The sequence below is a fragment of the Amia ocellicauda genome, chromosome 3 (genome assembly GCF_036373705.1).
Source record: "Amia ocellicauda isolate fAmiCal2 chromosome 3, fAmiCal2.hap1, whole genome shotgun sequence".
Lineage (NCBI taxonomy): Eukaryota > Metazoa > Chordata > Actinopteri > Amiiformes > Amiidae > Amia > Amia ocellicauda.
In genome coordinates this window covers 26,130,087-26,143,363 of record NC_089852.1, presented here as the reverse complement: position 1 = coordinate 26,143,363, position 13,277 = coordinate 26,130,087, and the positions used below count along the sequence as shown (strand labels likewise).

Below are 13,277 nucleotides of genomic sequence, written 5' to 3'. Positions count from 1 at the left end.
TTATATGAATGTGCAAAAAAAAAAAAAAAAAGCTGGTAAAATATGTTGCTCTTATTATTCCATATATACAGTACTGTGCAAAAGTAGGTGTGAAAATATGCTGTAAAGTAAGAATGCTTTCAAAAATACACAAGCTAATAGATTATATTTATCAACTGAATGCAAAGTGAGTGAACAGAAGAAAAATCTACATCAAATCAATATTTGGTGTGCTACATTTACAACAACATTTATATTCTTGCCTCTTAGCCCCCCCATACCTCCACTCTTCCACCTTAACATAATGACCTCTGATGTATTTGGGGGTAAGTGCGATTCATGCCCATATATTTTGGCCACCACGTCTATTCCACGTCTGAGGAGTTTTGAAGTGAAGTGTCTCCTGCTGCCCGCTGCCCTTCTCCTGGAGCTGTGGCTGGGGAGTCTGCCACCCCTCGCTGGGCCCCCTAACCCTCTGGGAGCCACACGGTGGACCTGCTGATATCGTGCACATTCCCTGTGGTGCCGCTCTGACTCCAAAATTCCCCGGGCTGTGTGTGCCTTTCCTCTGATGGATTAGCCTGCATGTGAGTCTCCTGACTGTATTGGGTATTGATGGAACCTGATACTGACCTTTGGAGTTATTTTATTTCCAGTGTTGGTGTATTGTTTTCCACGTTAATCGATAGCAGTTTACTAGTCTCTGCAAGAGAAGGAGTGTCCGGGATTGTTTTCAGCTTTCCAGACCCTTCAGACAGCTCCTCTCGTTTTTCTGTCTGAACATCCACAGATCAAATGTTGGGTCTCCCCTTATGCACACAGGCTTTATTTGAGACTTCCTTAGGAAGAAAGGGTGCAGGAATAAGGAGACTGTTTTACTTTGTTACGAGTTATTAAGGAAAGTTATGATATGTTTGTTTTATGTGAGTCTCTGTTGATGAACCTTTAAGAAAGTGCAACATTCATGTACAAGATGACGTTTTAGACCAATTCACCATTACCTTCATCAGAGACGACAGTACCAGAGGGTAAGTAACACTGGGTTACGCTTACAACACATGGTTCAGAGGTAAGAGTAAGGCTGAAGAAACATGGGTCTTATTCTCTGGACCAATGACACTCCACTGAGCATCGCACACTTCTCTCCCCTCCCTCAAAAGCGTTATGCATTTAACGAACTGCAAGTAACAACCTGATCACTTAAAGCAGATTGCCTCAGCCTGCCCATGATTCAAAGTAATCTGTTCTGCGACTCCTCAAACAAAAGCAAACCCTCTGATGTGAGAAAAATCCAACTGAATAACCATGTCAGTGAGTCAGTGTGAAATGTGAAAATTGGAGAGTAAAATTAAGCCACATGCTGTGTTTGTTCTAGTGCTGTGTTCATTTAGCATCTCGGTCAGAGATTCTCAATATGCATGGTCGCTTCCTGTGCTTGTGGCATTCAAACCACTTTACAAGGCCTTTAACCCCCCCCTTCAATCTCCATCCAGAACATGTTGTACATATCTGACATTAATAACGGATAAACAGTTGCCAAGTCTCCCGTTTTACCCATGAGGCTCCCGTTTTTCCATCTTCTCTGCAGTCTCACGGCCATATAATAACTTTCTCACGGTTTTTCTATTTGTCCAACCAGACCCTGAGTGACATCCCATCTTGCCTCATGACCATGTTGTTTTCACCTAATACTTTCCACTAAATATGATTGTAACTGATTAATCATTAACTGTTTGGGGTGTTTTAAACGACAGGTATGAATAAACCCAGTCACTGTCCCACAACAGTCTGGCCCAACTCCCTTGATTAGCAGAAGGTAGTTTACATAGTACTGGGTTTTTCTTGCAGACCAGTTGCAATTCTTCAGTAGGTGAGCTGATGGTGTGTGTGTGTGCGCCTGTATGTGCATTGGAAAAACTAATCACGTCTAGTGCAGTGATGTTTTGTTAATGTCAAGTTGGCTCCGTTGTGCTTTCCATCAGCACAGTAACCGTGATTTCAATTATTTCAGCCTTCTCTGTGCACCCCGGAAGAAAAGACTGATGTTGTGGGCAGGACTGGAGCTCCGTTGATTCAGACGATGTTGTTTAAATGGGTGTGGAATACAAAGAGGCGGGGGAGAGAGAGAGAGAGAGAGAGAGAGAGAGAGAGAGAGAGAGAGAGCATCTGTATGATCCGTGCAGGCAGGGGAAGCTGTGAAGCGGCTCAGTGCTGGAGAAAGTCCCCCCTCGCTCGCCTGGAAGAAGCATCAGACGCGGAGAGCCAACATGGCTTCGGGTCAACTGTACGGGCTCTCTAAGGATTTCTACTCCGCGTTGGTGGTGTTACTCTGCGGGATCGTAACCTGCTCAGGATTTAACTTGGACGTGCGGTTCCCGGTGGTCAAGCAGGGAAAGACGACCGGCAGCTTCTTCGGCTTCTCCGTCGCCCTGCACCGGCAGACAGTGGGGAAGGAGCAGTACCTGTGAGTAGCCAGGAAGCGGGGGATAGCGGGGGGATCTGCAGCAAGTGGCACAGCGGCATTTAATCCGCTGCGTGGGGAAAAACCTGGAAATGTGCGCGTTTCAGTGTCCGTTTAGGGAAAATAAAATGTGGGATTTCCATTGGTTTTATGTTGTTTAAAGGTGCAAAACTTTTGAATCGGCTGATTTCCTTCTTCTCTTGTAAGCGCGGCTGGTTTGTAGGGTCACAGGTGCGTCCCTCCGGGCGCGGGGCCACTTCGCTGGGGGGTCGGCGCTTCAGTCGTGTGGGAAGAAATAACCTCCCACCTCCCACCTCCCTTTCCCGCTGTCATTTTAATCAAAGTTAGAAGACACCTGCTTCAGACTTGGGACGGAAATTAAATGGCTGTTGTGCGCAATCTCAGCCCCGGGGCGACGAATAACCAGGATCCACAAGATTTGTGTCACCTGTCACTGTGATTGAACTGCAATATCCGTTCTCGTTTCACTGATATTATAGCGTTGTCGGAGTGCATTAAACCTCAAGATTAAGCTTAATAATCAATCATAATTGATATCAATAATGACAATAATACAAATAAACTCCCAGTGTCTTCTTCACAATGTGCAAAAAGGGTCCTTATAATGGTTTTGCACCTTTCTCTGCGCTGGCTGTTACTTGATCGTGCAATTAAACGACACCTTAATTACACCGCTTTCAAGTTCATGCTGCGACCTGTGCGTTAGTCTCCAGCGGAAAAGGTGGCCGGGAAGAAACTACTGCAGAGCCGCGGTACACGGTGTTTGAAGGATATATTGGTGTTTATGTGTCGATAAGTTTGGTCGCTCGCACATTCATGTAAAGCAACAAAAGGCATGACTGGATAGGTGTGTTCACGGAGTGGGCCTTGGCTCTGGTTAAACATTAATCCGGTCTGAATACTTGTCCTCTGGTGTTGCTTAAGAAACGGGCATTAATAAATACAAATGCTTATATTATCATTTCCCACAAGCATTCTAGTCATTGCACAGGCTTGATGTAGATGTTTCATCCCAGGTAGAAGGGAGGCTACAGCAGCTCCTTCTATGTGCTAAACTCGGACCTTTTCCATCCCACCCTGGGTGCAGCTGCACAGCACAGTGGCAATGGTCTGGTGAGATTTTCAGGGTCTGAAATTCTTCACCGCCACTGATCTAGAACATCTCTAAACCCAGGTCTAAACCCAGGTCTAAACCCACCCCTCAGTACAGCCTGTAGCTCTCCTTATATTTGGCTTAGCCGGAGCTGGGGTCGAAGACTGGGATTGTACTAATCTTGCACGCCTGTGATTTCAAAGTAAGCAATCTGTGTACAGTGTCAGTTTGGGGTAGTTATTGATGGGGTTGAGCTGTAGCCTTGGGTTAAACAGGTGGGGGCTGTGAGATGCACTCTGGCTGGATGATCAGGGAGGTATATGTAGCTGAACTGGAATTAGTCTGCACTGATTCCTTTAAAGACCTTATTGTTACCTACAAATACATCAAGGGTATATGGTCTGTTTTACATTGTGTTGCGTGTGTTCTCATATCCAGAAGCTCAGTTTATGATTGTTTTTTAACCTGCAGCTTTCTCAAAAAATATTGACTTACCTCAGCTCCAAAATATTCCTGCAGTTTCATTATATTTATTTTGTTTGTTAGGTTGGGTTTTCTTGTTCTTGCGTGCAAATGCTTACCAGAGATGCTTTATGTATACTAGATATAAATATCCTCTAAAATGAGTTTAGATCTCCAAAGTAGTATACCAGTCACATTTCATACACACATGGACACATCGTAGGACTGAGAAAGTCAATGATGTTTCGGTGTTACTGTTGGGTTTTAGGAATAGCTGGAAGTGATTTCCTCTATTTCTTAAAAATAAAATGTAAAAACCCTGATGTATAGCCAGCAAAACAAATGAGCTCGTTCTTAGCTTTATGAAAATCTGAAATAATGTGCCATGAAACTACATTTTGTAATACAGGACAGTTAGTAAAGCTGAACATATTTAAATAGGGAATATATGTATGATCTAGAATCGGTAAAAAGCTAAAACCTTACTTTAATTTATCCATGTATCTATCTCTAAAAGCCTTTTTTCTGCCCAGTTTTTTTTTCTAAATGAGATTAAAACCGGAGTATATTTATTTCAATCTGTTCTTCACAGTCTCCTCCACAATGTATGCCCACAGTGTTTGTGCCAGGGTCAAAAATCAGATGGTTTGAAGCTTTAAGAGGTCCTGACTACTGGGGGAGGGAAACCACGTATTTAAAAAAAAAACACTTTGTAATACAATTAAACTGTATGAAAGGGAAAAAAAAAGTTTGTGTTTTTCTCTCTGAAGGATGCTTGCCTCGACTTTTCTTGTGGTCAGAGTGTTGTGGATTCCCAAGAGGGTGCTGTGTGATGCCACCGCTTTTGGCAGATGTGTTGTAAAAGCCATTTTGAAACATAAACGCCAGTACAGTTGTTTCTTTAGCAATCCCTTCCCCTCGGGCCATTCAGGGTTTGCGGACATGCAGCATAGATTTAGAAAGAAGATTGCATGGGGTAAATGAATGTGGATCACTATGAAATTATGTTTTGTTTTTTGTGTGCATTAAATGGCCCCATGGAAGACCATAGAAAAAAAAAAAAGCCAAACTGACTATTTTTTATAATAAACCATTAGCAACAATGTGTTTCTTGATTGTTATTTTTTACATTCTATGTTAAGGCAAACAATGTGTCATGTTGCACCACATTTGAAGGATTCAGGGTAAATATGCATAGGGAGACATTAATAACATTTATTATAGGTTAGCCTAATGCATTTGCAAAGGTGGGATTATATTGTGGGTTTGATCAAATACAATTGGGGGGAAAAAAAGCTTTTTTCCTAACTGAGGTTGCAGTTACGCAGCTAGGCAAGCCTGTCTTTGTATCAGTGGTTTAAATGGTTAAATCTACTGTCCAGCCCAGTTACATCAGTTGAAGATGGGGTGAAGACATTTTCTGTCAGTGAACATAAATTAAATTTAAGATTTGAAACCAGGGAGCTGGCTTCTCCATCCCACCCCAGTGAGAAGGGATTGTAGTTGTCCTGGGCCATGGTGGTGGCCGGAAGGTTAACCGACCAACTCCCCGTGCCTCCAGGCAGGGAGGTCTCATACCTCATTCTTCACAAAGGGAACCAGAAGATGCCAGGCTCTCTGACTGGCAGTTCTCCATGAGGGGGAGGCATTGCAGACTGCTTTTGAACCAGTCATTGAGACCGAAGGGGAAGTGCACATGGCCACATTAACCGGGCATGGCATCTCGCATCCCAGGCTGGCAGGAGGAGCCATTGATGGGCACAATGGGCGCAGTGTGAAAGGAGCAGTGGCACCAGCTCAGTGCTATATGTGGGAGGGAAGGGAAATACAATTTATTGTCCTCTTTTTTTTATCGTTGTAACTGCTGCCATTGCAGATGTGAGGTTGTGGTGATCTCAGGTGCTGGGGTCCTATGAAGTGAGCACGATTCAGTTTGGCTTCAGAAGCATCTTGTACTAAGAGCTAGCACAGAAGAGAAGAGTGTGTAGAGATCCCATAAACCTATACAGCATCAGCACTGAATAAATCAGTCTGTTTAATCTACAGCGGGTTAATTTGTTTTATTAACAAGTTTACACTGGGCAGGGTAGGGATACGTGAGACACCCTTGGGGTTTATGTATGTATTTATGTATGTCTGCGAGTGTGTGATTGATGGCAGAGAGAACCAGGATCTTGTGGAACAGAGGTGCTGCAGTTTATGTTGAAATGCATTAGGGGGATGGTGTGGTTATACATTTATACCTACACTCCCACCTGTATCCTGGCTATGCCTGGTACGCCGTAGAGAACAGAGCCCCCCATTGGAATGCTCTTGACTCGACCGAATCTTACTCCATTAATGTGCTAATGGAGATACGCTGTTTGTTAATCAGGCCCTCCCCACGTCCTCAAGGGTCCACTTTGTTAGCGGCGGTTTTGGCGGGGGGGGGGGGTTGTGGTGCTGTGATTCACTCTCTCGCTGCTCAACCCCAAGACCCTGAGGAATTCCAGGAATGCCTCTTTCTTCACTGCGCCACATAATCACTGCAGGCGGCAGGTTAGGACAGGACTGGAACAAGAGAGGGAGAAAAAAACGCACTCGGCGAACGGTCTGTGGCTCCTCACTCCCCCCCTCCAGATACTTCACCTCAGCGTCTCCCTGGGCAAACAGACCCCACACAGCATCAGAGCTGATGATTAACTTGCTGACTCCTCTGTGTAAACCTCCCACCCCCTCCCTCTCAGTTGATCAATAAAGCTTCACTCTAACTAAAACACTCCATTAATTGAAAAAGTTCTGTCTGGCCAACTTACACTTGTGCGCCATGTAGCTGCATTTACACTCCCATCACGATTTAGGAAATGTGGATGTTTTTTGTTAGTCAGCCTTTTTATTTCAGCCTGCAATTATTTTTTTGTTTTAATGGAATTATAATATAAATTTATTGCCTTGAACCATAACTGTTCATTAGAAATGCCTCTGTAGAGCTCAGTTGCTCTAAGCTCTTAAAAGTTCACCCGGTTTGTCTTCGAATCCCTTGATATTCAACATCACTCCCAAGCTGCTCTGACCTTGTGTTGTGAACTGTGCCGTTTAGTCGTCACAGTGTGGTTTATGAACGCCACTATGCTTTACAGTAGCCCCTGGCCCTTGACTGATACTGTCTTGCCCATTATCAGTACTCTCCACAATGTCTCCTGCAAATAATTCACGGCAGGGTTTTTTTCACCGTTTCTGTGCCGCTCCTCCTCCTTCGTGTTTATTCCTCTCAGTGTTTTCTTCTCCCTCTGGGTCTCTCTGTTGCCTTCTCCTCTTCTCATCATTCGTTCTTCAAGGATTATTCGTCTCACCTTTTGGGACTTCAGATAGAATTCCCTTCAGGTTGGGGATATTGGCCCTTGCAATGTGTTTGATGCCGACAAACATTTACATGGGCATGGGACTCCAGGGCCCTACTCTCACTCTCTCTCTCTCTCTCTCTCTCTCTCTCTCTCTCTCTCTCTGCCTCTGTTTCCAGTCAGTCGTGAGGCTGTGAATTAATTGCTGTGCAGAGTGGTATTGCTGGAACGGCTCCTTCTGTGGAAAGCCTGCCAGGGCCAGAGCACTGTAAAGACCGCTCTACACAAGAATTACTGTGAGGAAATATCTGCCACAAATTAGGAATATGAAACATTAATAATGTATCTTTAATGCAATGCCACGCAGCAGGGGGAAGGGATGGGGAACTGGGAAACTTGGCTCCAGTCTCTGTTCTGTCTCACTGCTCTGTCAGCCTGTATATCCCCTTTCCCTCGACCACACTGCTCTTTATCTAACCCTGGCTGGGTTAGATAAAATAAAGAAACTTGAGCAATCACTTTAACACTGAAGTAATGCTTTTAGAGGAGGAATTTTTTTAAGACTTTATTTAAGCAGAAGAGAGCATTACAGATGTCAGCCTGGCCTGAGTCAATGGCAGACGGGAACAGTAGATCTTTTACTCTTCCATGTATGCAACCATGTGCTTCTTCCCATCTGTGGTGGATCTCTATATCCATACAGAATCAAAAACTTAGAACCATTTTACTCCCCTGGCAATATTGATGTTGTCAGTCTTCTTGGGAGAATTGATTTGTAGGATGGAAGGTTCATGAACAACTACTGTTTTATAAGGTGGAAAAACATTACCCAGCATGCCACTCTAATTGAACAAATGCAGTTTGCAGGGGGGGCATGCTAGACTTTGATCTGTCACAATTATTTACATGTTATGCATCAATATGAAGTATTTAATTGCTCAATAAAGGACGAAGAACAAAGAGACAACATTTACCATTTTTGCTGAGAAAAAAAGTCATATTAATCTAAGAGTTAATGAAAGCATTGCATTATTTTTGTATTTTATGGTAGTCTGTCTTTATTGAAATGTGTTGGAATCTTATCATGAATTTTATCAGTATGACGTGTATCAGTTTTATATACCAGTTGTTTTTACTTGAACATTTACAGCTTGTTTGAGAGGCTATGTGTACTTTGTAACTTTATTTACATTTATATTAAACTGGGTTGTTGAGCTACTGCAGTTTGCACAGATTGCATAAGCAGTCAACTTCACTATGTGGATATATATATATATTATTTGTGTGTTTGTGTGTAGTAAGTGCCTACTACGCCGCATTTAAAAATGTCCACCTTCACATTTTGTGGCCTTATAGCCTGGCAACAAAATTCTTGAACCAAATTGTTGTTGATTTAGAAAAAATTTGATTCATACAAATTTCTGCTTGTAGTAGACCAACACTATATACTACACTGCTGTAATGGGTGCAGTAGAGACACTGAAAAGAAAAATGCACAAAGCACACAGCCAAAACAACACTGGAGTGGCTAAGGAACTAAAAGGTCAATGTCCTTGAGTGTCCATTGGAATCCAAAATCCAATGTGTGGCATGACTGGAAGATTGCCATCCATCGATGCTCCCCTAGGAAATTGACAGAGCTTGAACAGTTTTGTAAGGAAGAATCACTAAATACTGCCAAATCTAGGTGTGCACATTTGGTAGAGACCTATCCCAACAGACTCAGGGGGTTTGAGTCTTATCCAATTGTGATATTTCAGTTTTGTGTTTTTGCTATATATATTTCTGCAGAATAAAAACAGTTTTCCCCTTAACAGTGTGGGGTATGGTGTATAGCTAAGTGGAAATCAAATCCTCATGTAAATGCATTGAAGTGATAAAGCAAAATATGAAACAAAGTTCAAGTGGGTGTAGACTTTCTATAGACACTGTGTAATTGAAACAGGAAGGAACAACCTCTTTGTTGAAGCATCAACCCAGAAATGAGAGTGCAATGCATCCTTTAGTCATTCTTTGAAACAGCCTGACTGATTACATTTGTCCTCTTTTTTTTTAATGCATGTCAGCAGTAAATGTATTGTTACTTGTACAGCCTGTTTGACTCTGCATCCTCAGCATAGCAGAGCCCTGCATTAAAACTCTGGTGGACATTCACTGATTCTCCTAGTCGACTCGTATTCTCAGAAAGGCGAGGAGACTGAGATAAGGGCGGGTTATCTCTTTCAATAATAGCTTGCGCCGATCTTCACCACATTAACCCTCATGTATATCTCTCCCCATTCTGTCTGCCTGCCATTTTGTCTGCAGGACAATCCATACATAATGCAGCATGCAGTCTCAGTACTGTAGTGTAAAGGAAGGGGAAATAGAGACCGAAGTACGGATCCTGACTACCTGCTGCACGGGCTTGACTGTTGTCTTCGTGGTTTTAACCCACAGGAACAGCACAAGGTGAAAAGAGCATGTGAGAGAGTTCCTGCCCATTGCTCTGTATGACTAGGTGCAGGTTTGGTTCAGCAAATGCTACATTAAGTGAATAATTTAGCTGGTTACTCATTTTTGCATAGGAAGTGTGTAGCAGTAAAACATTCAATGTATTTTAATAAATCAATGAACACCTTTGTCATGTATTTGATCAGAAGCAACAGAACACAAATGTTCTTCTTGTAGGTCTCTAATAGAGTTGGACAACTTTGTTCTGTACTCCTGAGAACGTATGTAACATGGCTGATGCATACTTGGGGTAAGCTCCCCCTCTGACAGTCAAGTTTAAAATCTCGTCCCTTTCATTAAATTCCTGTCCTAATGGCTGTCGCTCCCTCAGGACAGACCTGCTTCTATGATAGCAGTCAGGAAAACCAGCATGCCATCATTCAACTGTCCTTATCAATTACACTGAGATTTTAAAGGCTCGAGGGGTTTTTAATTATTTCATCATTATGTATTTATTCGCCGAGCATTTTTATCTAGTATGACTCGCCTTGAAGTTCTCAAACTAAATTGCAGGTGATTTAGAAATATTGTGATTGTGATTAATACAGATTTCTGCCTGGAGGAGACTGACACGGTATATTCTGTACTGCTGTAACAGGTGCAATAGTGACACAGAAAAGAAAACAGGACAAAACCCTGAGCAGCAGCAGGACGGTGCAGATAGAGGTTGTTATCAGGAAATGCCTGCAGAGAGGGCAGGGATTAGAGAAGCATGTTTTGTTCACAAAACAGTGATTTAAAAACGATGTGTTTCCGTTTGTTGTAAAAACTGATTTAACTGCTGGAATCAAAGTGCAGAGCTGCTGCAAGGCTGTGCAAGAAATGTAAGATTGGTGGAATTCACAGATCCTTTCCCTTGTGGTCCACAGTGTTGTTGCTGAGTTTTGGACTAATTGTATGTCACTTCTATTGGATCAACCTTTTCAAATGCTCACCACTGCCCATCTTTAGAGGTTGTGTAATTTCCTTTAAAAAGTCCTCCGTTGCCCTTAACAGCAGAAACACCCGTTTTGGTTTACACCTCTTACACTGTTGATGAGGTCTAATTTTGGGCTTTGAAGTTGAGGCTGTGGTCTTGCTGATGAAGATTGAGAACCGATCGCAGTTAACGTCCCAGAATTAGTAATAATAATAATTATTATTATTAAACTATATAGTGCCTTTCACACTAAACGTAGCTCAAAGCACTGTACAAGAAAATACAAATTTAATTGAATACTTAAAATAAAAGAGATACAACAAATACAATACAGAGAACAATAAAAACCTAAAAAGATATTGGTGTTAGTAGCACAGTCAGTTTAAGCAAGTCAGTTTGTAAAAATATGTCTTAAGTCTTGACTTAAAGCAAGGGTGCATCTTAAAAAGAAAAAAAAAAAACGAAAAAAACAGGGCAATTCATTCTACAGTCAATGAATCATGAAAACTCAAAGCTGCTGCTTGTTTTCTTTTGTGCCTCACTCTTGGGACACAAAGTAGACCCCTGTCAGATGACCTACACCTTCAAAAGTTTTAGAACACCCCAATTTTTCCAGTTGTTATTGAAATTTAAGCAGTTCAAGTCCAGTGAATAACCTGAAATGGTACAAAGGTAAGCAGTAAACTGAGGTAAAAAAAAGTTTAGGTTACCAAAAACTGAAAAATAATGTACATTTCAGAATTATATGCTGTGTTACTACACCCTCTTAAGCATTATTTGTCAGTGTTACTCACAGCTCCTGTGCATAGAAGTTACACTGTATTCCTACAATGCGCACATCGTTTGAAAGCTTATTCTCTTGGCAACCAATGCGTTTCATTATCAAACACATCCGATTTACAGTTTCTGTGTCGCCCACTGTCAGATTCCGGGGGGTAAACGCTCAGTTTCCTTGGGGGATGGGGGGGTGTCTCATTCAGATGGTCACAGATCACTCCGTTTCGATCGGATTTCTTTGCAAATAGGCTTGTTTTGTTTAGAACAACGTAACGATTAATCCAGTATATATTATATATTCTATCAAACACAGAGAAGTTCAGATCCAATTATGTAAAATCATTGTGTATTAGTACAAACTGTAAACAGTTTTCCATCTTGACATTTTGAGCTCTCTACGGGTGTGTGTTGCTTCTACCAAAACGTGGATGGTCTTGGTTTGATCAGTAGACTGTCTGGTTCCAGAATATGTCATGATTGTCAATATTTTCTGAGATTTGATATTCCTACTCAGACCAAGTATTTCAGAATGCAGGGGGTTATACATTTTTTTTCACATCAGAGAATGCTTCAAATTGTTAGAAAGCTGAGAGTCGTAGATTTCATGGGATACCAAACACTTGACAAAAAACACAACAGTGAAGAGTACACATGGGATTAAAGAGAGGCACATGGATTTGGTGGTGTTTTAAGGGTACCACAGGGGTTGGTCAATTTAAGGGGTTACATTTTGTTAAAGAATTAAATCATGGAATTGTTTATTTGTTCTATTCTTTAATTGCAGAGTACACTGAGACATTAAACTGTGTATATGTCAATACAAAAATTGAAAAATTGAGGTGTTCTAAAACTTTTGATTGGTAGTGTATATGGACACACATGGTATGATATGGAGTTAGGAACTCAGTCAAATAATCTGGGGCCTTTCCAATATGTGCTTTATATTCAAGTAAAATGTTCTTAAAATTGATCCTAAAGCATATTGGAAGCCAGTGCAGTGAAGCCAACACAGGAGTAATATTAGCCTGTTTCTTTGCTATTGTTAAAGCCCTAGCAGCTGCATTGTGCATTCTGTAGGTGTGACAAAGCCTGATTTGAGATACCAGAAAACAGTTACAGTAGTCCAATCTAGATAAAATATATATACAAAATAAAAAACCATGACACAAATACTGTGGTATCCTTCAGCTTACATTGACTTTTTTTGTCTACAACTTTCTGGCTGCATACAAGCATTCAGTGCTGATGGAGTGGCACAGCGAGGAGCCGGGTTCAAGGCTAGGGTCTGTCGGTCTCTCCTACGCTCAGCCCCAGCTGTCACCAGGTCTCCCTGTGTGATGAAGACTGCAGACAGACAGACATCTGTGTAGTCTGTATTGTTTTAGAATGGTTTAGTCTTGACTCCCTCCCGCTGTGGGGATGCGGGTGTTTGGTGTGTGGGGGAGGGGGCTGTCATTCCAAGATGGTACAGTCCCATACTAAGGGTTCTGTATAGGCTCACCTGCCGTCCAGTCTGTCTGAATGCAAACATTGAAAAATGACCAAAAACAGAAACTCTTAAATAGGCTGTCTTTTTATTTTTATGATGTAGATTATTATTGTTTGATTATGTAGATTATTGCATTAGATCACCTAAACTGAACACGGTTTAATCTCATTTAAAAATAACCAGGCAAATTCATTGTTAACTGGGAGCCCCTTCTCTGTGTTTATACAGAGTTGAAATACCTGGTTTATTTCACTGCCAATGTT

General features: G+C 41.9%; 1 protein-coding gene across 2 annotated transcripts in view; it reads left to right on the top strand.

Moving 5' to 3' along the window:
• The first annotated feature begins 1,862 nt into the window (after window positions 1-1,862).
• itga3b (integrin, alpha 3b) overlaps window positions 1,863-13,277 on the top strand; it is a 32,641-nt gene continuing 21,226 nt past the window's right edge. Inside the window, exon 1 of one of the 2 annotated variants that reach the window (XM_066698706.1) lies at window positions 1,863-2,443. In XM_066698706.1, coding sequence (XP_066554803.1) covers window positions 2,247-2,443 — 197 coding nt within the window. In that variant the 5' untranslated portion in view covers window positions 1,863-2,246. The remainder of the gene's footprint in view (window positions 2,444-13,277) is intronic. The other variant, XM_066698704.1, reaches the window with a different exon arrangement.